The 22,967-nt window shown below is 39.9% G+C and overlaps 1 protein-coding gene across 8 annotated transcripts in view; it reads left to right on the forward strand.

Moving 5' to 3' along the window:
* The window catches only part of fryb (furry homolog b (Drosophila)), a 49,133-nt gene that overhangs the window by 21,027 nt on the left and 5,139 nt on the right, over positions 1-22,967 (forward strand). For 4 of the 8 annotated variants that reach the window (XM_015038899.1, XM_015038897.1, XM_015038902.1 and 1 more), the window contains exons 14-59: positions 460-546; positions 1,129-1,300; positions 1,387-1,519; positions 1,608-1,715; positions 1,821-1,947; positions 2,680-2,793; positions 3,021-3,185; positions 3,442-3,528; positions 3,615-3,871; positions 3,948-4,137; positions 4,728-4,852; positions 6,076-6,133; positions 6,402-6,493; positions 6,904-7,076; positions 7,195-7,355; positions 7,433-7,543; positions 7,631-7,785; positions 7,961-8,060; positions 8,158-8,329; positions 9,740-9,990; positions 10,083-10,229; positions 10,926-11,094; positions 11,182-11,272; positions 11,400-11,473; positions 12,382-12,532; positions 13,607-13,710; positions 14,272-14,363; positions 14,443-14,536; positions 14,645-14,864; positions 15,007-15,158; positions 15,870-16,057; positions 16,140-16,234; positions 17,250-17,448; positions 17,535-17,759; positions 17,992-18,190; positions 18,661-18,758; positions 19,009-19,179; positions 19,422-19,562; positions 19,667-19,852; positions 20,138-20,302; positions 21,329-21,403; positions 21,560-21,730; positions 21,919-21,927; positions 22,234-22,428; positions 22,512-22,649; positions 22,734-22,933. In XM_015038899.1, coding sequence (XP_014894385.1) covers positions 460-546; positions 1,129-1,300; positions 1,387-1,519; positions 1,608-1,715; positions 1,821-1,947; positions 2,680-2,793; positions 3,021-3,185; positions 3,442-3,528; positions 3,615-3,871; positions 3,948-4,137; positions 4,728-4,852; positions 6,076-6,133; positions 6,402-6,493; positions 6,904-7,076; positions 7,195-7,355; positions 7,433-7,543; positions 7,631-7,785; positions 7,961-8,060; positions 8,158-8,329; positions 9,740-9,990; positions 10,083-10,229; positions 10,926-11,094; positions 11,182-11,272; positions 11,400-11,473; positions 12,382-12,532; positions 13,607-13,710; positions 14,272-14,363; positions 14,443-14,536; positions 14,645-14,864; positions 15,007-15,158; positions 15,870-16,057; positions 16,140-16,234; positions 17,250-17,448; positions 17,535-17,759; positions 17,992-18,190; positions 18,661-18,758; positions 19,009-19,179; positions 19,422-19,562; positions 19,667-19,852; positions 20,138-20,302; positions 21,329-21,403; positions 21,560-21,730; positions 21,919-21,927; positions 22,234-22,428; positions 22,512-22,649; positions 22,734-22,933 — 6,587 coding nt within the window. The remainder of the gene's footprint in view (positions 1-459; positions 547-1,128; positions 1,301-1,386; positions 1,520-1,607; positions 1,716-1,820; positions 1,948-2,679; positions 2,794-3,020; positions 3,186-3,441; positions 3,529-3,614; positions 3,872-3,947; positions 4,138-4,727; positions 4,853-6,075; positions 6,134-6,401; positions 6,494-6,903; positions 7,077-7,194; positions 7,356-7,432; positions 7,544-7,630; positions 7,786-7,960; positions 8,061-8,157; positions 8,330-9,739; positions 9,991-10,082; positions 10,230-10,925; positions 11,095-11,181; positions 11,273-11,399; positions 11,474-12,381; positions 12,533-13,606; positions 13,711-14,271; positions 14,364-14,442; positions 14,537-14,644; positions 14,865-15,006; positions 15,159-15,869; positions 16,058-16,139; positions 16,235-17,249; positions 17,449-17,534; positions 17,760-17,991; positions 18,191-18,660; positions 18,759-19,008; positions 19,180-19,421; positions 19,563-19,666; positions 19,853-20,137; positions 20,303-21,328; positions 21,404-21,559; positions 21,731-21,918; positions 21,928-22,233; positions 22,429-22,511; positions 22,650-22,733; positions 22,934-22,967) is intronic. The other 4 variants (XM_015038900.1, XM_015038904.1, XM_015038898.1 and 1 more) reach the window with 3 other exon arrangements.

Here is a 22,967-nt window from a genome sequence, read left to right on the forward strand (position 1 = left end):
TCCATTTTTCTCTTTAATGATTTTGACTCCTACAAATTTTTACTCTGCATTGCTCTAAATACAGTGTTATTGATAAATAACATTAAGTATGGTTTAAAGGAGTGTATGAAGGACATAACAGCTGGAGAATAAATACTCCCAGTTTCTATCTTCATGTGTTACGCTCTTTGAAAGGCCACATCCCTTTTTACATGTTTTTGCTCACGTTTCAGATAATCAAACTAATGTCAGTATCAGACAGAGTTACTCTATTTTTAACAGTCGGGCTGAAAATATTAGGAAAGTGGGTTTTCTTTGTTATTGCAGGTGAGGCAGCAGGACATGTTTAACCATTGTGTGTAGCCTCATCACAAGCTGTCACGACTCTGAAATGGTTAATTTTAAGTGTTTGCGCTTAATGTGAATCAGCTGTCAGAAGCTCACCAATAAAAATAGCAAATATGTTTTTCCTTCTTGTAGGAGAGACTGGATTTTGCCATGAAGGAGATCATTTTTGACCTTTTGAGTGTTGGGAAACCTGCCAAAGCCTTCAGTCTGAACCCAGAGGTAACGAGAGCAGACACAAGTGTTCAGACATTTGAACTCTACTACGCAACAGTGCAACAGTGTATCTCTGGCATTCCAGCTGTTATTCTAGTTAGGTTGAGAACAATATGTTCTCTGTTGGAGCCCTGAATTTTTTTGTACCTGGCTAAAGACAATTTACTTGTGCAGCTGCAGGAAAAGCTTGAATTTAGTTTATTTTAGATGCAGTCTATCCTTTTGCTTTGAACGTCACAATGCTCTGCAGCAGGTTTTACATTAATCAACAATATTTACAACTTCAGTTAAGTAATATAGTAATTCTGTTGTTACACTCTTTACAATTAGCTTCCAACTGCTGTTGTCCACCCCAAATTTGACATTGACAATAATCTTGCATAATATGTATGGCAGGAAAAACAAAGTATCTGATTTCTAATTAGAAGTTCCTCAACTTCCTTAACTTGAAAAAGTTAAAAGAATAAAACTATTTCAGTTAGATTAACTGTAAAGGAATTACCGAGGGTGCCAAAAGATTTAGTCAAAGAAATGTCTTAAAATGTGTTTTATACATAAACTAAAGACTACACGTGGTTTTTCTTTCAGCGTATGAACATTGGTCTGCGCGCATTCCTGGTGATAGCAGATGCTCTTCAGCAGAAGGACGGAGAACCCCCAATGCCAAACACTGGAGCAACTCTGCCCTCTGGAAACTCTTTAAAGAAGAAGAAGACATATCTCAGCAAAACACTAACTGAGGAGGAGGCCAAGCTAATAGGTCTGAGTCTGTCAACAAGCTTTTACTCTGCTGTAATGGGAATGTTATTACCAACACTGCGATTCGTCTCCGTCTGCTCGCTGCAGGGATGTCGCTGTACTACTCCCAAGTGCGGAAAGCTCTGGACAACATCCTCAGACACTTGGACAAAGAGGTCGGCCGTTGCATGATGCTCACCAGCGTCCAGATGTTCAACAAAGAACCAGAGGACATGATCACGTATGCATCTGAGCCCTAAACTCCTCCGAATAATCAAGTTTTTATTAAAAAGAGTTATTGGTAGCTAATATACAACCATCTTGTTTAGCGGAGAGAGGAAGCCTAAAATCGACCTGTTTCGGACGTGTGTGGCGGCCATTCCCCGTATCCTTCCTGACAGCATGTCCAAACCAGAGCTTATTGACTTACTTTCACGGTAACTTTCAGACTGATTTTGTAAAAATGACTGAAAATGCTTTAAACATTTAAAAATAACTCATTAAGGACACATAATAACTGTTATTCTTCTCTTTTACCTCAGACTTACAGTGCACATGGACGACGAACTTCGACTCATTTCTCAGAATTCCCTGCAGAGCCTCTTACTTGATTTCTCAGACTGGAGGGAAGACGTCTTGTTTGGTTACACGCATTTCCTTTTACGCGAGGTAAAACTATGCAAAGCCACCATATGCAACTTAAAACTTAGCATAAACTTAGTTTGTGTATGATAGAAATAGTCTTTTTTATTATGTACAGTGCCTGCTGCATTTATTTGCACCCAGATAACAAAGTGTTTTTTTCTCTTTCCAACTTTTAGTTTATGTATAAAACACATTTTAAGACGTTTCTTTGACTAAATCTTTTGGCATCCTCAGTAATTCCTTTACAGTTAATCTAACTGAAATAGTTTTATTCTTTTAACTTTTTCAAGTTAAGGAAGTTGAGGAACTTCTAATTAGAAATCAGATACTTTGTTTTTCCTGCCATACATATTATGTAAGATTATTGTCAATGTCAAATTTATTTATATGGCACTATTAAAAAACGGTTAAAACTGCACTAAAGTGCTTTACAAAACAGTAACACAATTGGATACGTTGATGGAAAGAGAGAATAATAATAATAATAATTAAATAAAAAATATAATAAAACATAAACCATTAAAAAAGAACACAATCTCCCTACTGATTGTTCAAAACCTGCTGGCAAAAAGGCATTAGACTCTATTTACATACCGGCTGCAACTCTGTAACAGGAGCTCAAATGAGACAAAAATGTACCTTTTTGGCAACAAAGCAACCAATACTAAGCTAAATTTTCTAATTAATAAATACATTACATATGTTTAGAATAAATAGTATATGTTGGTGTCTACAAATATCCTTTGTGCTTGTTAGGTACAAGACACCCATCAGGGTCTTCAGGATGCATCTGTCAAGCTCCTCCTGCAGCTGCTCACACAGTGGAGACTCGCTCTGCAGCTCCAGGGGAAGATGCGAGGGGGAACTGATGTAAGGAACAACAAAAGCCAGCTGGTTATTGGTGTTTAATTTCTTAAAAACGCAACTAGATTAAGTGGAACTTGTTTTCTGCATGTGTGATATCCTAAAACGTGACTCTGTGGTCTCAGGAACAAACGAAATGATTAGTTTCATTGATCTCTGTTTACAGTTGTACTGGTAAAGCAAGATTAGTCGGTGTCTGAGCCTGTTCTCTTTTTGTCTGTTCCTTCCTTCAGACCAGCCCCAGGCTTCCAGAGCGCAGCCCTCATTGCTCAGTGCTCCATGCGGTGGAGGGACTGGCGCTGCTGCTCCTCTGCTCGTGTCAGATCAGCACAAGAAAGCTAGCCGTCGGTGTGTTAAGAGAAATACGCTGCCTGTTTACGGCTCTGGGACATGCAGAGGTAAAGCACAAAAAGCTTCACTCTTCACGCTTCAGTTGGCATTAGATATTGGTTTAAATGTGAAAATTATATACATTTAAAGACCAGTCTTTGTATAGTAATATATTAATAGTTTGTTAGAAAATGGCTACTATAAAGAAAAAAATGCATAGAAACACAAAATTTACAAGATTTTATTAGTCATTCTACAGTGACTTCTTTGTTGGTGTGATGGTGTTATATAAAGAGCTGATTATCTGAATGTCGCCCCCTACAGGATGATGACAAGCCCATGATAGAGGTCTTGGACCAGCTGAGCCCAGCTGTAATGAACAGCTTTGTTCACGTGGCTCACTCTGACTCAGTGAGCGTTGATTAAAATTACTACACTAGATCCAGCACAACCGAGTCTTCCATTATTGAAACTGACCATTTTTTTCTCTGCCTCAGTCGTTACCGCTCAGTCACCACGTTGACCTACAGTGGCTTGTAGAGTGGTCGGCTCGGCTGGTGAGCAGTTCGTACGACGTGAAGAGTCCCAGCTACGTCTGGATCTTCGCACAATGCGTGAAGGACCCGTGGGTGCTCTGCCTGCACATCTTCCTGCGACAGGAGCACCTGCCCAAACACTGCTCCACCGCACTGGGATACGCATGGCCCTACGTTTTCACACGCCTGCAGCTGCTTTTGCCTCTGGTTGACCCTAAGTATGATTCCACTCCAAATCATGAGCAGCACAGAATGCTTAGTGGAATCTGAATAACTCCCTCTCTTTTTCTGCAGCAGTCCAGTTAATGCGAAGAAGACCAGCACGGCAGGCTCCAGTGACAGCTACATTTCACTGTGGCGTAATTATTTGATCCTGTGTCTGGGTGTAGCCAAACCTAGCATCATGTCACCTGGCCACCTGAGGGCTTCCACACCTGAGATCACCGCCACCACCCCCGATGGCAGTGTTACTTATGACAACAAGGTGTGTGTATATGCTGGTTGAAATATGTGTTTCTGATGACTCCCTTAGCCAATTGTACCTCCGTTTGGTACCAAAGCTTTGCCATTTTGCCCCTCCCTACTTCTGTTTTGTGCCAAATAACAAACCATAACCATTGAATATAAACATATTTCTCTTTGTAGTTTGGTATTTTGATGAAATAATAATTGTACGCTTTTATAATAGTCCTTTAGGTCCATGTGGTACTGATACCTGTTTGGTTTTATTGAATCTTTCCTCCTGGTAGAAATTATTGATTGCAGTCATGTAAGCTTTGATTTTTGTGGCAGACTTTGTAAATTATTTTAAACCATTTGATGTCAACAGAACGCAATGGGGAAAACCAATGAGATTTATCATTTTTTTCCATATTAACTTTTTATTGAAAACTTTTTTATACAATCCATAAAAAATTTTAGTTTTGAGTTCTTTTTATTTTCCATTTAAGTTATACGAAAAGATATAGTGCTATCAACAAAAAAGTATATATATTTTGATATTTTCATCATAAAAAAATCCTGGAACCTATTACTACTGCTGCTGAGTGATAAATGTGTGTATTTGTGTTGCAGGTCATAGGAACTCCCTCTGTGGCCTGGCTATTAAAACAACTTGTCCCACTGATGAGAGCTGAGAGTCTGGAGATCACAGAGTCTCTGGTGTTGGGGTTCGGATGCACAAACGCTCTAGTCTTCAGGTATTTGAACATAAACAAGCACGCATCCACACCTTCAACTAAGCAGACCTTGTATCTTAAATGCTAGGCTCTGATTATGGATTGAAATTGTTTCTGTGTGTTCAGAAATCTGTGATTTGCATAAAGTGTGTGTTTTGTTTGTTAACTGTTGCTTTGTGGGCTGAAATTTTGCTTAAGCTAAGAGTATAGAGAACACATGGATTTACAGTGTGTTGCAAAAGGAAACACTCCTCTTGAACTTTTAAAAGAAATGCTTTTAAAAAATTACTGCACAGTGGCGCAGTTGGTAGAGCTGTTGCCTTGCAGCAAGAAGGTTCTGGGTTTGATTCCTGGCCCCGGTCTTTTTGCATGCAGAAAGACATGCGTGGGTTTTCTCCAGTTTCCTCCCACAGTCCAAAAACATGTCAGGTTAATTGGCCTCTCCAAATTGCCCCTAGGTGTGAGTGTGTGTATGCATGGTTGTTTGTCTCTGTGTTGACTGGCAACATGTCCAGGGTGACCCTGCCTCTCACCCGGAACGTTAACTGGAGATGGGCACCAGCAGCCCTCCTGACCCCACTAGGGACAGGGGTGTAAAGAAAATGGATGGATTGATGGCTGTTACATGGCCTAAATACAAATGCATGCCACACCTTGCAGATTTCTTTTGTAACTGATTGTGAACAGCATGTCTCATCTTCCTTCCATTTCACAATTCCGCACTATTTGGTGGCAATTTGTCTCATAAAATCTCAATATCTTAACGTTTGTGGTTGCTGCAGGGCACAATGCTGAAGAGGTATGAATATTTTTCAAATGCACTGTAGATTCCAGTGAAAAATTAGTCTCATGTTTGTGATAAGGTTGTTCTGACCTTATCACGAACATGAGACAAACTCGATTACCAGTTACTATCCTTCTGCATCCATTACTTACTCCCATCTGTCTCCACATTGCTGTCATAGCTTAAATAAGTTGCATACTTCTGTGGTCCAAATAGAAGAAAAAAATGCGTCACTGATGTGAAAGAGGAATTCTTAGCGGGAACGATTTTTTTTTTTTTTTGCAAAGTGGAGGCAGCTCATTGCAAAAGGGAGATACGCAACTATAAAAAGACAATCTAGTTTTAACCCAAAGTATTTGTAGAAAAGGCCCTTACTGTGATAAAGAGATAAAATTCTCCCCAGACAGATACACCTGTCATTGCTTTGTGGTATTCAGTTTTGGTTACATCTGATTTACAGGGAACTAGTTGAAGAACTCCATCCACTGATGAAAGAAGCACTGGAACGTAGACCAGAGGTAACACAATCTCTAAGACACACTCCAAAACATTAAAAAAGATTAAAGCAGTTTCTGAAGAAACACTGTAAAAATATAATTCTGCTAAACAACTGAGTAAAAAAAAGCTTGTTCTGTTGTTAAAAAGCTCAGTAATCTGCCAGAGAATGGAGAAGCATCCATTCCACTTACAATATGGCAGCAGATAATGAATGTTTATACTGATTACGCAGTGTGTAATCAGTATAAACAGCAGCAGTAAACTGACAGAAGCTTTTCCTCCTTTCAGAACAAAAAACGCAGAGAGAGGCGGGATCTCCTCAGGCTGCAGCTACTGAGGATCTTTGAGCTGTTGGCCAGTGCAGGAGTCATCAGTGACAGGTACCACACACATTTCAGCTCCTGAGGAACGTAATTATGCTGCCTTAAAAAGCACAATGCAAAGTTTTATGCATGTTATTATAATTTAAAGTGTTAGACAAACAACTTAAAATTTGTATTACACCATAACTATTAGTCATTCAGACAACTCATTTTGGGATGACAGATTGGCATGAAGAAATAAACTAAAAACCAATAATGTGAAATTAAGAAATTTGTAAAACTTGCAGCCACAAATCCAGCAAAAGATTTTTTTAAAGTGTGAGCTAACACTTGAATTTTCTTTTTTATTATTGTTATTTTAATTGTTGCTTGCCCTTTTTATTTAGGCTTTCATATTCAGACACACCCTTCTTTTATTTGTCTCTATTTGTAAGATCTGCTTTCTCTTTCTTTTTCTTTGTCTAAAGCACTAATGGAGCTCTGGAGCGAGATTCCTTGGCACTCGGAGCTTTGTTCCTTGAGTATGTGGATCTAACCCGGATGCTTCTGGAAGCTGAGAATGAGAAAGAGCTGGATGTCCTTAAAGACATCAGAGCTCATTTCAGTGGGATGGTGGCTAATCTTATCCAGTGTATTCCAGGTAAGTCATGGTTTTGCCTCCCAGTGGTTCTCTCTTTCAGTAAAAGTGTGGATTTTAATGATCTTACGACAGCCTATGGTCGTACGTCTATGCCTCTAACGCTCTCTCACCTGCGCAGTCCACCACAGGCGCTTCCTCTTCCCTCAGCAGTCGCTCAGACACCACCTCTTCATCCTCTTCAGCCAGTGGGCCGGACCCTTCAGTGTTATGTTTACTCCCCTTGATCGCTACAGTGACCGCAATCACCAGATCACTCGCTATCAGTACTGTGCCCTCAAGGTAAGCAATCCTGAATTTGTGCTCTTTTCCAGACTAATTTCAGAAAAATAAGCAGCACCTTTGCTTTTATAATCCAGGCCATGTCTGCAGTTTTGTGTTGTGGTCCAGTTTTTGACAATGTGGGTCTGTCCACTGATGGATATCTCTATAAATGGCTGGACAACATCCTGGCCTGTCATGACCTGCGGGTAAACTGTTCTGCTGGCTTTGATATAAAGTCTCTGTGTCGTTTTCTATAAATATACCTTAATTAATAAAGTTCTGTTTCCCTTAAGGTGCATCGTCTCGGATGTGAAGTAGTCATACTGCTTTTAGAGCTGAACCCAGACCAAATTAATCTCTTCAACTGGGCTGTGGATCGCTGCTTCACAGGATCTCACCAACTGGCCTCTGGCTGCTTTAAGGCCATCGCTACAGTCTGCGGCAATAGGTCAGTAATCGTTTGTTATATGACCTTCGTTGCTTGTATCAACATCAAACAAAATGTTTAAAGAAGTTATTAAACCTGTTTTCTTTAAACTGTCAAATTATATTATGTTGCTTTATTTATTTTTGTAGCTTACAATGATTATCCATCTGGTAATAGTATCTTGTCATCTTAACAGGAATTATCCATTTGACCTGGTGACTTTGCTCAATCTTGTGCTGTTTAAGGCCTCAGACAGCAACAGGGAGATATATGAAATCTCCATGCAGCTCATGCAGGTAAGGAAGAGTGGGTGTTGTTAGTATTCGTATAAATAGGTAAAAAGGAAATGGTTAAAGCTGAAACTTGACAGTCAAGGCTAAATGATGCGTGCAGGTGCTGGAGACCCGACTGTGTGCATACTCTAAGAGGATGGTGGAGCAAAAGCCGGGTAATATTTTGTATGGGACACACGGCCCGCTACCTCCGCTCTACAGCGTCAACCTGTCTCAGCTCTCCATCCAGCTAGCCAGCATGTATCCTGAACTCACACTTCCTTTGTTTTCAGGTAAGTCTTTCATTTTTAATATGCATAATAGTCACAAAGTGCAACAATACACGCTAATCTTAAAAAGGGTTGTGATCATATAATGCAGAAAATTAGTCAAATGTTCACAAAAAAACATGTTTATGTTGTAAAAAAAAATTGAATAAAAGCTACATCTAAGTACTGGTCCAGTTGTAAACTGAAACTTTTATCCTCATCCCTTTACGTCCTTCTGTGCTATAATGTTTCAGCAGCAGCAGTGGATAACAGCAGCGCCAGAGTGTCCTTGACATGGAGTTTATTTTTCAATCTGTGATTATTTGTGTCTAACTTCCAACATACTGTATGGAAGATGTCTGAAACGGCTCTTAACTTTGTTTTAGCTCTTAAAATGAATCTATTTTCATTTTTTACTTGTAGCTCATAAGGGTGAAATTCATTTCAATATCCAAAACCGAAAAATGCCAAGACAAAAAGTTAGCAAAAAGCAGCTGAGTATGTTTCTCTTGCAATGACATCATTGCTTAGCAGAATGCCCACCCTAGTCATAAATATGTCCAGCCCCAATTTTATTCTTCCTGTGAGAAAAAGGGAGTCAGCAGAAATATAATCAGAGAGCAGTACCTTAGAGACCTAACAGACCGGCAACAGACAGGTCAATTCTTTATCGTCCCAGTCGGGGACATTTTGTGCGCAGAAGCGTTCAAGATAGTCAAGGCAAAACCCTATGCAGAGATGTAACTATGTGGAGAACAACTGCTTTTTTATTTAAGCTTAGGGACATCAGAGGACTTTTTTTTTTGACAAAAGACAAAAATTAATAGTTAAAAAAAATATCTGTGAAAACTAATGCTGACAAATAGCATCTGTGGTCTTCTTGATGGTCTGGCTGTTGACTCCCCAGGAGCCATGCATTTCCTCCCCCAGCTTTGGGTTGTTCCCTAATTTGGAGCCAAGAATACAATTGATTCATAACCTGCCATAACTATTCAACGTATTCATGTTTGAAATGACTTTTTTGGTCACTTTCTGTCTGTCCCCAGAAAGCACGCCATCATCCCTCTATCTTTTATTTATTTGCTTGTACAGAATATTTTTTAGTTCTTAATGTTTCAAGATTCTTAGGGTTTAGGGCTCAGATGCATACGTGGTCATGTCCTCTGGTTCTTTGTTGAACATCTGGACGCTGGTGAGCATCATGCAACGACCGATTTGATATCCGGCCTTAAAATTCATTTAACACCTTGAAATGGATCATTATTAATTATGTCCAGGTTTAACCTCAAAAGTTTATGATTTTATCTTGTCAGCCCTTCAGTTCACGCAGCTGTTTAGCTTTTTTATCAAAGAATAGAGTATTTTTAACACAATCTTCACTAACTGAAACTCGCAGAAACTTATATTTTCTGACATAATATTTTTGTCATGCAGAGGTGAGCCAACGTTTCCCCACTACACATCCTAATGGCAGACAGATAATGCTGTCCTACCTGCTGCCCTGGCTTAGTAACATTGAGCTGGTGGATACGGGGCTCCTGCCCCCAGCTTCAAGCCCTTGCACGCCTGAGGAAGAAACCCGCAGTCAGACGCAGGGCATGACCCCCAGTCTGAGAGGGAACGGATGGGGATCCTTGCAGGCGACGTCCTTGGTACTCAACAACCTCATGTTCATGACCGCTAAGGTACGAGGGTTCTTTGTTTTGCACAAACATTTACAATTCATCAACAGAATTATCCCGAGTTATAAGTAGACTTTTGGTGTTTACGTGATCAGTATGGAGATGAAGTTCCTGGACCTGAGATCGAGAATGCCTGGAATGCTCTGGTGTCCAACGAGAGGTGGAGCAACAACCTCCGAATCACTCTGCAGTTTCTTATCAGTCTGTGTGGTGTCAGCAGCGACACCACATTGTTACCGTATGTAAGTAAAATATAAAATCCTACTATTTGAGTTTCTTGACGAAACCTTTTGAAGGGACTCCTGTCCAGCTTGGAAAAGTATGAAGATAGATGGAATTTTGTTTTCATATTTATTTGGTCTGAATAAATATGGAAGAAGAAAATAAGGTTTTAAAAAATTTACTTATAGTCTTCTATTTATTCCCAGCCTTATATCTACTTCTTTGTTCCCAGTGTTTCTTTCTCCCTCATGTCTTTCATTCTTTAATTTCTTCCTTGTTTTCTCACTTCTGTCCTTCATTTCTCCCCCTCAAGTATCCTTCTCTGTATCCTTTCTCTTGTTTCTTCATTCATATCTTCCTCTGTCCTTCAAGTCCTTCATTCTTTTTATGCCTTCTTCTTTTCTTTCTTTCCTTCTTTTCTTTCTTTCTTTCCTTCTTTTCTTTCTTTTTCCTTCTTTTCTTTCCTTCTTTTCTTTCTTTCCTTCTTTCTTCCTTTCTTTCTTTCTTTCTTTCTTTCTTTCTTTCTTTCTTTCTTTCTTTGTTTTTTGATTTCTCTTTGTTCTTTTATTTGTTAGTCTATTTTTCTATTAATTTTTTATGCCATTAATTTCTCTCCTTCCCTCTCTCTACGTAAGGGACTGACAACTCTGGAAATTTCAGTCTCGAAACTGAGCTAAACAAATTAAGCAATCTTTCCAATTCTTATTGTGTTTCAGATTAAAAAAGTTGTGATCTACTTGTGTCGAAACAACACCATCCAGACTATGGAAGAGCTTCTGTTTGAGCTGCAGCAGACTGATCCAGTCAATCCTGTAGTTTTGCACTGTGACAATCCTCCCTTCTATCGCTTTGCTGCCAGCAGCAAAGCCTCGACTTCACAGACAGGTGAACAGATGGATTTTTTTGGGGGGATTTTGTCTGTGTTAATGTGACAGAAAGTCTGTAGATCTGAAATCTATTCTTTATTTGCAGGCACCACGTCCAGCAGCAACACGGTGGTGGCCGGTCAGGAGAACCTACCGGACACAGATGAAAATAAGCTGGTCAGAGAGAATGGAGAGCGGTTAGTTACATTTCCCTGTACTGAGAGTCAAAGCGACTCTAATCTTACTACAAATAGAAAAAACTCACAAATGACAGGAAAATGGAGAAACTGAGACTGATTTCCATCTTTAATGTCCTATATTTAGGAGGGCGAGGGCTCACAACAGGCTGGAGTCCCGCTACAGCAACAGCTCTGGAGGTTCCTACGAGGATGAAAAGAGTGAGTTACCTTATGACAGTGACTATTAAAATGTCCAGAATCTAGGTTGTGTCTAGTCTTAAAAAAGCAGGAGGTCATGTGGAAAGAATGCTAAAGAATCTGGAATATTTCTCCTTTTAGTCTAAAATATACACCACTCCAAAGCTTTAAGCAAGTTGTTACTATTCTAGTAAAACTCTCCAGGGTGTGTCAAAAGTAGCTGGTGGGAATTCCCCTCACATTTTTAGACTTCTTTGTCTTTTCTTATGTTTGGCAAATATTTTGTTTCTTAAATAAGGCCCATCCCGGTTAATATCTTTATGTGTTTGTTTTGGATGACCTCCATTCAGATGTTTAATCAAAGAAATATAAAGACATTACCATATTACATTGGGTTTTATGTAGCTATCCTGTGTTTATTAGCGGTCAATATGGTGCATTCACTGCTTACATAGAAAGATAATTGATGGCCAATCAGGACCTGTCAAACCTAAAATCTCATCTGATCACCTTCCAACCTCTTGGTTCTAATTTACAGCAGCTTAGCATGAAGAGCATACATCAGATAATCTGGTTTAACAGCGTCTTCCAAGCAATTATATTTTAGAAAACTACTGAACTTATAGGTTTTGCCTCTGGTGGTTTCCTGGAAACCGGTTCCAGCTGCAGTTAAAATAACATATAGTTGATTTATAATGGATTAAGAATGTTTTTTGTTTTTTATCTAATCGTTGGCTGGAATTCTTTCTTATACTTACTTAAAAAAAAAAGTACAAAAACATTGTCTCTAAATATAATGCCATCTATGAACATCCTTTAGCTGTAGTAGCTCTTGCAGGACTTTAACACTGTAAAAATGAATGATTCTCAATAGTCCAAGTGCAGAAGGATGAAGTGTCCTTGATTGTATTTGATCTTTTCTTTTCTAGCTGACCCTCTGCCGCCATACGCTGGATGGCTTCTTGGTGTTTTGGAGACCAACCGGCCTCAGCCCTTACCCATGCCTGTTAACGGGGGCTGCTGGGCCCCTCTGGTAGACTACCTTCCAGAAACCATTACTCCCAGAGGACCTCTGCATAGGTATGCACATGTTGATTGGAATCTCAAACCAGTGGCACAAAAAGTGGGTATGCACTAGATGCGACACATATAGGTGCTGCACTAAAGGAGGCTCCTAAGCAGTGGCGGAAAAATTCTTTCCAGTCAGCATTTTCTGTATTCAGCAACTGTTTGTGCTTATATAGTTGATGGGAGCAATAACAGAGGCATGGCCTTCCTTCACCTCTACTCCTGTCCACCACTCACTCAGACACTAGAAGCATTAGACAGAAACCAGATAAACCAGATGTTGTTTACGTAGTTATTATTTAGGAGGATTTGCCATGTTTTGTTTCCCACTTGCCTAAACCTTTTATTACAGCACACTGCAAGAGATGGGACTGCTTAACTTCGAGAAACTTGAGAATCATAAGCTTCACTTTTGCTTCTTACCAGGTTTTCCTGTTTAATTGTTTCCTGTTCAAAGAGAAGCTTAACAAGTTCCAGCATGAAGCAAGCACACAATCAGTTTTGACTATCAGACTTAATTAGTTTTCACTGAGCAACAAATGCAACTGTCTAAAGTTACTTCCTTGTTTAACCTGTTGATACACATCTCTTTGTGCCAGAAGTGAAACTGTATAGGCTTGTGATTGTCTTTGGGGGTTTTTGCCATTTTGATTCAACAATTATATTGTTTTATCATGTATGAAAGAGAAATTAAAGACTGCAGAGAGCTACACTAAGTTGCAAAGGTATTCACACGCCTTTTGTATATTTTAGTAGGACTTTTTGTGATAGACCAATACAAAGTAGCGCATTATTATAAGGTGTGAGGAAAATCTGTTCCTTTTTGGGGGAGGGGGGTGCGGGGGGTAGGAGGGCTGAGCGAATCTGTCACTAAATAAACAACCAGTTACTGTAGAAGGGTTTATGTTAATAATTATTGTAAGAAAGGTCCAGTCGAAGTCCAGTTGAATACAACCTTTTCACATTAAGTAGAATTATCAAGGGGTGTTGCAGACCTTTGTAAGAGTGTTGTGTGAAAAAGGAGAAAAAAAATAAAATGTTCATTTGTTTTGCCCTCATGATTCTTGCCTGTGCGTTGGCCTTTAGGTGCAACATTGCTGTCATCTTTATGACTGAAATGGTGGTGGACCACAGCGTGAGGGAAGACTGGGCTTTGCACCTACCCCTGTTACTTCACGCCCTCTTCTTAGGTGGGTGTCTGCAATACGCACAGCTTTGACCTGATTTATACAGAACATCTTAAAAGCTTGTAGCTCTTAATTACAGAGTTAAAGGTGGAATGAATGGAACATTGACCTAAAAAGATAAAAATATGTTTGTGATCATTAATATCAGTTTAAAACCAGCAAAACAGTCGTGAGGTGTTATTCCTTATATCAGCTTCTACCATCACTTCATTTCGTGTCCACATAAATTATTAAGCTGTTCTCTAATAGACGGACAAACACATTCTGTATAAGTATAAAGACAAACCTTAGCTGCCAGGTTTGTCACTGTTAGACCGTCTTCTTAGCTAAATACAAACATCAGATGTTGTCGTTTTGTGCTGCCATAGAAAACTAGAATGCACTGCAAAGCTTATGCATTCCTGTATTCATTTATCATTAGCAATAGTCCATGTTTTATATAAAAAAAAGACAGATGAACACTCAGCAGTTAAAAACAAAGCACATACTTAGGTAGTGTTTTTCAGCTTATTTTGCACCATATACCTGATGTTTTCCTAACTGAATGTTTGTTTGTATTTCCAGGTCTTGATCACTACAGACCAGAAGTTTATGAACACAGCAAACGCCTCCTTCTTCACCTCCTTATTGCTCTCTCCTGCAACAACAACTTCCAGGTCTGAACGCACTGTGTTAACAATCCATTTGGATGCCCAAAAGCAAGACTGCTAACTTTATTTCTTTCTGTGTTTGCAGGTAATAGCGTCAGTGCTGATGTTGACGAGGGAAATCACGGACAATAAGACCCTTACTATTAAGTCCAGCTACCACTCAGAGTATCAGCAGTCACGTAAGTAGTAAATGTGATGTTCCTGTGCTGATTACAGTTCTCAATACTTATTTGCAGGGGATAATATTGCTAGCTCACATTTTAACCCTTGTTGTCACGTTTCTTTAGAAGCGCCTGACTTCCTGCGAGAGTGGCAGGCATCTCCTGTGGTGGACTCGGGACTCAGTTCCACCTCCAACTCATCCTCTGCCAGTCTGGGTGGTGGGAGCACTGGAGGCAGTGTTGGAAATTTGCCCCTCGTAACTCCAGATGACCTTGAAGATCTGGAAAATGCGCCCAATGAGACGGACGAGAAAACAAACAAGCTTATCGAGTTCCTCTCCACGAGGTAATGCCACAGAGTCTCTTGCTCATGGGTGCTTTAGAGGAAGTGTGTGAAGAGCATCTTTTTTTTCTGCACGCCGTGTGCTGTGTGCATGTTTAAGTGCTTGTTTAACTTGTGTGTGGTGCTACTGGTGGTGGGTATACAGTGCCTGGAGTACTGTGTTGTTCTTGCTCAGAGCTTTTGGGCCGTTGTGGGCACACGAGGACATCACTCCAAAGAACCCCAACTCCAAGAGCACAGACCAGCTTTCCAACTTCCTACGACATGTTGTCTCCGTCTTCAAGGAGTCCAAGTCTGGTGAGAAACCACTTTTCTTGATATTAAAACTATAAATACTTTTTGCCATTGCCAGTCAAATATTGAGCTATAATCCTGTGAAAAGTCTTTAGTTGTTTTTTTATATTTATTTATTTTTTTGTCCAACTAAATGTTTCAAATGATCAAACTAGTTTTAATGCCAAAAATAACCTGAATAAGTACTAAAATCAGATTTCAAATGATAATATTTATAACTGGTAAATAGTCATCCAGACCAACCCGGTTTAATGTGACTTTTTTTTTTTCACAGTGAAACATGAACAACTTGTTTAGAGCTCAATTAGATGTACATCTGAACTTTTACTAATCTAATACAAAACCTTAATTTTGCTTATTGAAATCACTTGGAGATGGACCTACTGCTGCTGTCGGTTCATTGTTAGACTAACAAAAGTACGCCTGAATTCGCTTGATTTTTTGCTTTTTGCTAACTTCCTGTTGTCAGACGGATTTTGTTTAATTTGATTCCATAGATCAGGCAGCAATCAGGTCTGGGGTGATTATTGAAGCTAAGCTAAGCTTCCAAACAAAGAAAGTTACTTTCTCACATAAGGTCAGGTTGGTTTGGAAATTTATGTTCCTTTAAAGAATTAATTTCTAATTGAGAATTGCCTTTAGTATTTATTCTGGTAAAGTTCCATGTTTCCATGTGTGTTTTCTCTTCATCTGTTCATCCATCTCTCTGTTCAGACTTCCACCTGGAGCAGCAGCTGAGTGATGTGGCGTTACAGACAGCTCTGTGCAGCTCCTCGCGTCACTACGCTGGGCGATCCTTCCAGATCTTCAGGGCCCTCAAACAGCCAATCAACAACCACGCCGTCTCTGACCTGGTCTCGCGCCTTGTGGAGGTGGTGGGAGAACATGGGGACGAGGTGCAGGTGAGAACGAACGTTTTCAGGCTCAAGGCTTACAGCAAGTTTGAGACATACCCGAGTTATTTATTTAGCTTGTATGTTTCAGGGCTATGTGATGGAGGTCCTGTTGACGCTGGAGGCTGTAGTGGTGAATCTAGCAGAGTGTCTGAAGAACAGTGATCTCATGGCAGCTCTCACAAGGTAGGATTTTCAATGTTTAACGGCAGTGCACTACAGTGAATAGTACACAGAAGTATCAAATGTAATATTAGGTGTGTAAAGGTACACTAAAGTTATGTAATGTAACTTTTCTCAGTATAATTTGATAAAGAGAAACACATCTTTTTTGTTTGAATTATGTTTTAGATCCTCAAAGAGTGTCTAGGAAAGAAGTGATTGAAGATTTGTTTTAACTATTTTCAGTTAATTAAGGAAAATTATATAAACAATCTTGAAGAATTGGTACCAGAATAAAACCACCTAAAGTGTTTAATGATTATGATAGTTATTTTGGATTGGATGAAAATGTTTATATCACTTTGGAGTTGTTTTGATATATAGACAATCGAGTGTGTGAGTGTTCCCTGAATGCACCTTAAAAGTTCAGCTGTTGGGATTTCCCCTATCCTCAGAGGAAATCCTTCTAGGATGTCTGCTGCTGTGTAGGATATTACACTGACTGCAGGATTTGAACCTAAGCTTTGTTTACATTAATTTTAAACTTGTTTCTGGTCAGTAATTAAGCTAAGTTTTGTAAGATGCTCACAAACCTTTGGTCCGATTCTTCCTTTGTTCTCTGTTATTATTGTAGCTCAATAAAATTAAACATAGCTTTCCTGAAAGATCAGACTTTTGCGATAACTCTGTCTGTGTGTGTTCAGCTTCAAAACAAAAATGCTTTTGTTTGATACACATGCATTTTGAGCCAAAGGGGCTGCACCCAAAATTTCTGGTGCATATTCATATACCGTTGTATCTCTAGTAAGTATTCATATCCCTTAAACCTTTCCATATTGTCGCTTTACTAGAGAAAACTTCAGTGTATACTTTTTTATTTTTATTTCTAACCAAATCACATGAGCATACATATTTATTGTGAACACTAGGATTTGTAAAGATTTAACCACATTTTGAGCTAAACAATCTTCTGGCTCAGAGAGATTAAATGCAGTGGGGATACAAACAGTCTCGTTTTTTCGTTGTGTTTTATTTATAGGACATCCTCCCCAGACTTTGTGACGAGTGACAAACTGATGAACAGAAAGAGCACAGGTCAGCTGAACTTCCCTGGCCCTGGGTTTGCTGGTCTCTCATCGCAACGACATCAGCGCTCCTATTCTGTCCCCAAGAAATTTGGCGAGTGTGGTAACATGTTGAGTGATCCTCCCCGCAGTGCAACTCTGGACCGTATACAGGCAAGACAGATAGATGTTTTTTTAATCAATCTTCAATAATTACATGTAGTACAACTTCCTAATTCTAGTGTCTTTTCAATTGACAGGCTTGCAACAGTCACGGTCTGTTGTCCCGCGTAGCGAGGACACCAGGGTCCTGCACATCATCGACCAATCGTATTGATCCTAGTGCGCTGTCAGACCCTTCACACGTTTCCCATCCCTCATCGATCCTGGCCACGGTCTTCTGGGTAGCTGTGTCACTCATGGAGTCCGATTTTGAGTTTGAATACCAGATGTCTCTTCGACTTGTTCACAAGCTACTGTCAAAGGTAGATAAGATTGATACAATTATAAGAACAGGTGAAAGTAAAAGAGTACAACCACTCCTTAATGACTGTTTGTGCTATTCTTTATCATACTGTCAGCTAGAAAAATGTTCTTATAAAACATCCCTGTAAAAGACGTAGCGGGGCGACTATAACACTCTGCACTCTGTCCACAGCCTTATGATGTGTATAAAAAAGCTTTACCTTAGGAAAGCTCAAACTGCTTCTTTTGCAGGTGCCCCTGGACAGAGCGGAGAACCGTGAAAGACTGGAAAAGCTGCAGGCTCAGTTGAGATGGAGTGGGTTCTCTGGCATTCAGCAGCTTTTGCTGAAAGGTTTTACCTCCCAGACGACATCTGACCTGACTTTACAACTGTTCTGCCAGCTCACGCCTGTGTCACGAGTGCCTGTTGTTGATAGCTCACAGTCTATAGGTGAGTGATGATAATCAGCCTTTTTTTTAATCTTCATGTTGTTTTGTGGATAGCAGCAGACTTAAAGATGTACATTTGATGTACTGCACAACTCTCTGTCTTGCATTTTTCATTTTCTAAAGGTAAGAACAGTAGGAGAAAATGTTTTTCAGATGTTTTTAGACTCTCTCCAAATTCAGAAGTTTACATATTTATCTTGTTTAAAAAAACAAACCATGAAATCATCTTTTGGGCTTTTCCAAATTGTGTGAAGAAAAAGGAAATATTAGTGTGTGTAAACTTCTTAATTAGAAGAAATTTTAAAAAAATCTTCTAATAAGTTGTCCAGCTGCTCTAAAACCGTAAATGTTTAGTCTGATTAAATCGGAGACAGTGAGACAAAGGGTTATGTGTCTTTTTATGCCATCCATGTAAATATGTAACTTAATTTGATTCTATGGACTGAAATCCAGCTTCTTGTCTGTCTGCAGGTTTTCCTCTGAACGTGTTGTGTCTGTTGCCTCACCTCGTCCAGAACTTCAGCCATCCAACACAGTTTTGTAAGGAGAGCGCTGAGAGGATTGCACAGGTGATTTTAACTTTTCACTGCTTTTAGCCTATTTTATTTGTGCTGTTGGCTACAGTGCTGTATGTTTCCTCGATGATTTTACTGGAAATGACATGAAGCGGCAAAGATCCCACTTTTTGTGTGTGAAAAAAAAAAAATGGTTGCAATCTTGATGGTGGATCAGATAAAAATGCAGCTCAACACTGCATCAGTTCTGGCATGGCTCTGTGGTATCTGGCTCTTTCCTTCTAAAACATTTTACTTCACTCAGGTGTGTCTGGAGGAGAAGAACACAAAGCTGTCCCATCTGGCACATGTGATGACTCTCTATAAGACCAGATCCTACACGCGGGACCCTTTCTCATGGGTCAGTGTGGTCTGCCGCTACCTCCACGAGGCGTTCTCCGATATTACACTCAACATGGTCACCTATATGGCTGAGGTAAAAGCTGCCAAAACATCCTTTATTTACCTAGGTCTCCTAATTTTATTCCTAGATTTTTCAACTACTTGGAGGTTAAGTAAGCGGAAATCTGAGTAAAGATGCCATTCGGCTGCTACTTTGCTGAGGTTTTTTGCATTTCGTTTTTATGAAAGGACACTGAGTCACTGTGACACTCCTTTTAATCAGGAATCCTGCAGTTGCTTTTCACTTACTAAAATATCTGCCTCTACATGTCTCAGCTGCTAGATAAGGGCATCCCCAACATGCAGCTGCCTCTCCTTCAGATCATCTACTGTCTGCTCAGTCACATGGACCTCACAGCTGTTCAAGTCAAACAGTTCAATGGTGATGTCATGAAAACAATCGAAAAGTTTGTCCATGTAAGTAGTTAATTCCTCAATGTTATTTTTATTTTTAATAGAGTTAAATGATGTTAAAGAGTCTCCTGCGTTCTATTTATGCTGTTTAATGTGTCATTTCATAGACGGTACACTGGAAAGATGCTTTGAACATCCTAAAACTGGTAGTTTCACGTTCTGCCAGTCTAGTACACCCGTCGTATATCCACTCTCAAGGAGATCTTTCCAATCTTGAGGTGAGCAGAGTGTGGGATGGTTCAGCTAAGGCTCTGCCGGGGAAAACCCTGGATTTCACGTTTGACATCTCTGAGGTGAGCACGAAGCCCTTCTTAAGCTCTTTATTATTTTTACAAATTACTTACTCTTCCTATATTATATTTAAAATAAATTCTCCCTGCTATTATGAGGTTAATGAAGACAATATAGAAACATATGAAAAAGCATAAAATAAGCTAAGCAAAGCAGGACAGGACAGATGCCTTTAACATAAACAGATTCGGACACAAAAGCATCATGGCAGAAGGAGAGAAGGAGGAAATAAAAATGCTATTTAAACTACTGCATGACTTATAGCTGGCTTTGTGTTGCTCTCGCAGACACCAGTTATCGGGCGTCGCTTTGATGGGCTCCAGGGTTCTGGGGGCAGAGAGGGGAAGGCCAGAGCGATGGCTGTAACACGAAGCACCTCCTCCACCTCCTCTGGATCAAATTCCAACACCATCCTGGTGCCTGTCAGCTGGAGGCGTCCACAGTCTTCTCAGGTAGTTTAACACCCTGAAGGTGGCTCCTTGTTTCTTACCTTCATGGGGGTGTTTGCGTGTTTTAAAATAGTTTTTACATTATGCTCCTACGGTTTATGTGTTTAAAATGTACAGCAAGCTACTGTGTAGGAACAGAGTAAGCTGACTTTTTTCACTTTACTTTTTCTACATTTCTGACCTTTTTGAAGGTAAACATTCAATGTGCAACACACAATCAGTGCACCATGTGGTGAACCAGTTTTTACATATTTAAATGGAAAATAATTCAGACTAGCCTGTCTTGGAGCCAAATTAAAGCATTTAGCATGCCAAAATAAGTACATCTTCACCAAAATAAGTACATCTTCACCAAAATAAGTACATCTGAAGAGTGTTTGCATAGCATGTCGCAAAAATAAGCAATGTTATTATCAGACCATAGCTGGAGTATTTAAGTTGTGGCTATGTAAATTCATCTAGGTTTTTATAGGTCATTACAAACCCTGAATGATGTCTACAAAGAATGTATTAGCCTGGCTTAGCCAGAGATTAAATTGCACAGGCTAAAGATTCTGATATGCAGAACGAAAAGGATGCAGTGTTGTTCTGTTTTTTTTTAAAGCCACTTATCTTCATACATGAGTAAAATTTAGGACAGATCATGCAGTAATGCAGGTGGGGTATAAAATGTAGTTACTGCACACTGATCTTTCACAGTTCCTGGTTGTCTTTCTTCTTTGAACTACAATGTTTTGGCCTTGCTATAAATTTTCTACAGTATTTTATTTGATAAATTATCTAATTGATAAATAAATTATCTGTATGTCATATCTATCTAATTTATCAAATAAAATACTTGGATTTTAAAATTGTGATCAAAACAAATGTGTACTCATTTTTAGATGCTAAACGTGACAAATAAATTTAATGATTATAGTTTTCTAAAAGAATACAGTTCCTTGTATATAAAATGAATGATAACGGAAGCATAATGCTATTTAGTTTCTTGTTAAACATTTTTATTCATTGCTGTTTTGCCCCACACAGAAAAGAACCAGAGAGAAGCTGGTAAACGTCTTGTCTCTGTGCGGACAAGAAGTGGGACTTACCAAGAACCCATCCGTAAGCTACTTATTAACATTATCATACAAGTATTACACGTATTTCCTGTTTACCCAGTATAACAAAATCATTTTTCTCCTAGTTCAGTCTTTTGTGTTTATCCAAAGCCGTCTTCATTAGCTCACAATGCTGACTCTTTATGTTCATTCTGCTCAGGTGATTTTCTCGTCCTGCGGGGACTTGGACATGATGGAGGTGCGGGAGAGCGGCGTTTCCTCTGAGGAGGGCGGCACCAGAGAGGACACCCTGGATGACACTGCCAGCGAACAGCAGTTCAGAGTTTTCAGGGATTTTGATTTCCTGGATGTGGAGCTGGAGGATGGGGAGGTGAGAAAGATTTGACTGAAAACAATTTCCACCACCTGTTTAATTTCTGTCTTTTTTCCCTGTTTTTTTTTTTTTTTAACTCTTTGAGTTTTTGTCCTCCTTCAGTGTCTAAAGTGTATTCCTCTGTTGCTCCTTGTCTGTCTCTCTATTTAACTCTGTGTCTTTCTCTCTCCTCCCCTGCTGCCCAGGAGCTTCAGGTAAGTCGTCCCACACTAATCACCTAACACAAGCTTTTATAAGCGCATTGGTGTTGCTGGCTCCCTTTTTCATGCTGAAAATTACTGCTTAATTTTGCTCTCACAGCTTAGTTCTACATTGCTGACATTTTTGCTGTTTTCTCTTGTGGGATAAACTGTAAGACTAAATGCATATTTTGTCCCATTGAGCAACAGTTTCATTTTGCTTTTTATGCTCATAAAGGCAGCAGCTTGACCTGAAAATGAGTTTTGCAGTTGCGTCCTCTCTTCTCCCAATGTGTTTATGTCTGTGTGTGTTTAATCCAGGGTGAGACTGTTGATAACTTCAATTGGGGCGTGCGACGACGGTCTCTGGACAGCACCGAACTGGGAGACCTGCTGGAGGAGAGCCAGCACTCAGGCAGCACCCCGAGTTTGGGTCACGAAGACCCCCACGATTCAGACGAGTCCTCAGAGGAAGAGGAGTCCTCAACAAGCCAGAGCCTCTCCCACTCCCAGCTTGTGTGTAGCCTCAGTTTTTATGCGAAATCAATATTCCCATTAGAGCTTTAGAAATATAATCCATATCTTCCTTCTCATTCCAGACCAACCCTTCTCCATCAGAGGAAACCAACCACACTGATTCTCTATCTACTTCTTGCGACATCTCAGCTGAACACCAGCCTTTGAATGCAACAACCCCAGGCCAGGGTGTCCTCAGTGATGATCACGGTGGCCTGCATGTGAGAAGCATTTCAGTTACTTGTTATATTGAAGTTGATGAATGTGTTACTGTGACTTTAAAAACGATGATTTTCTTTCCTCAGGTGAGACTGTGTGGTGAGGATGAGGACACTCAGGCTCAGGACGATGAGTTCTCTCTGAGCGCTCATGAGCTGCCTCACGGCTCAGACTGTGGCGAGAGCTTTACTCTGGATTTACCAGGCCAGCCTCAGGATCAGCTCTTGAATATTGCCCGTGGTCTCAACCCAAACTACTGCCAGCCACCGCTGGACTTTCTGCCCAGGTAAAGAAATCGAGAAACAGCTCTGAGGTTTTCA

The sequence above is a fragment of the Poecilia latipinna genome, unplaced genomic scaffold, assembly GCF_001443285.1.
Source record: "Poecilia latipinna isolate Pla-1442-1.1 unplaced genomic scaffold, P_latipinna-1.0 Scaffold457, whole genome shotgun sequence".
Classification (NCBI taxonomy): Eukaryota; Metazoa; Chordata; class Actinopteri; order Cyprinodontiformes; family Poeciliidae; genus Poecilia; species Poecilia latipinna.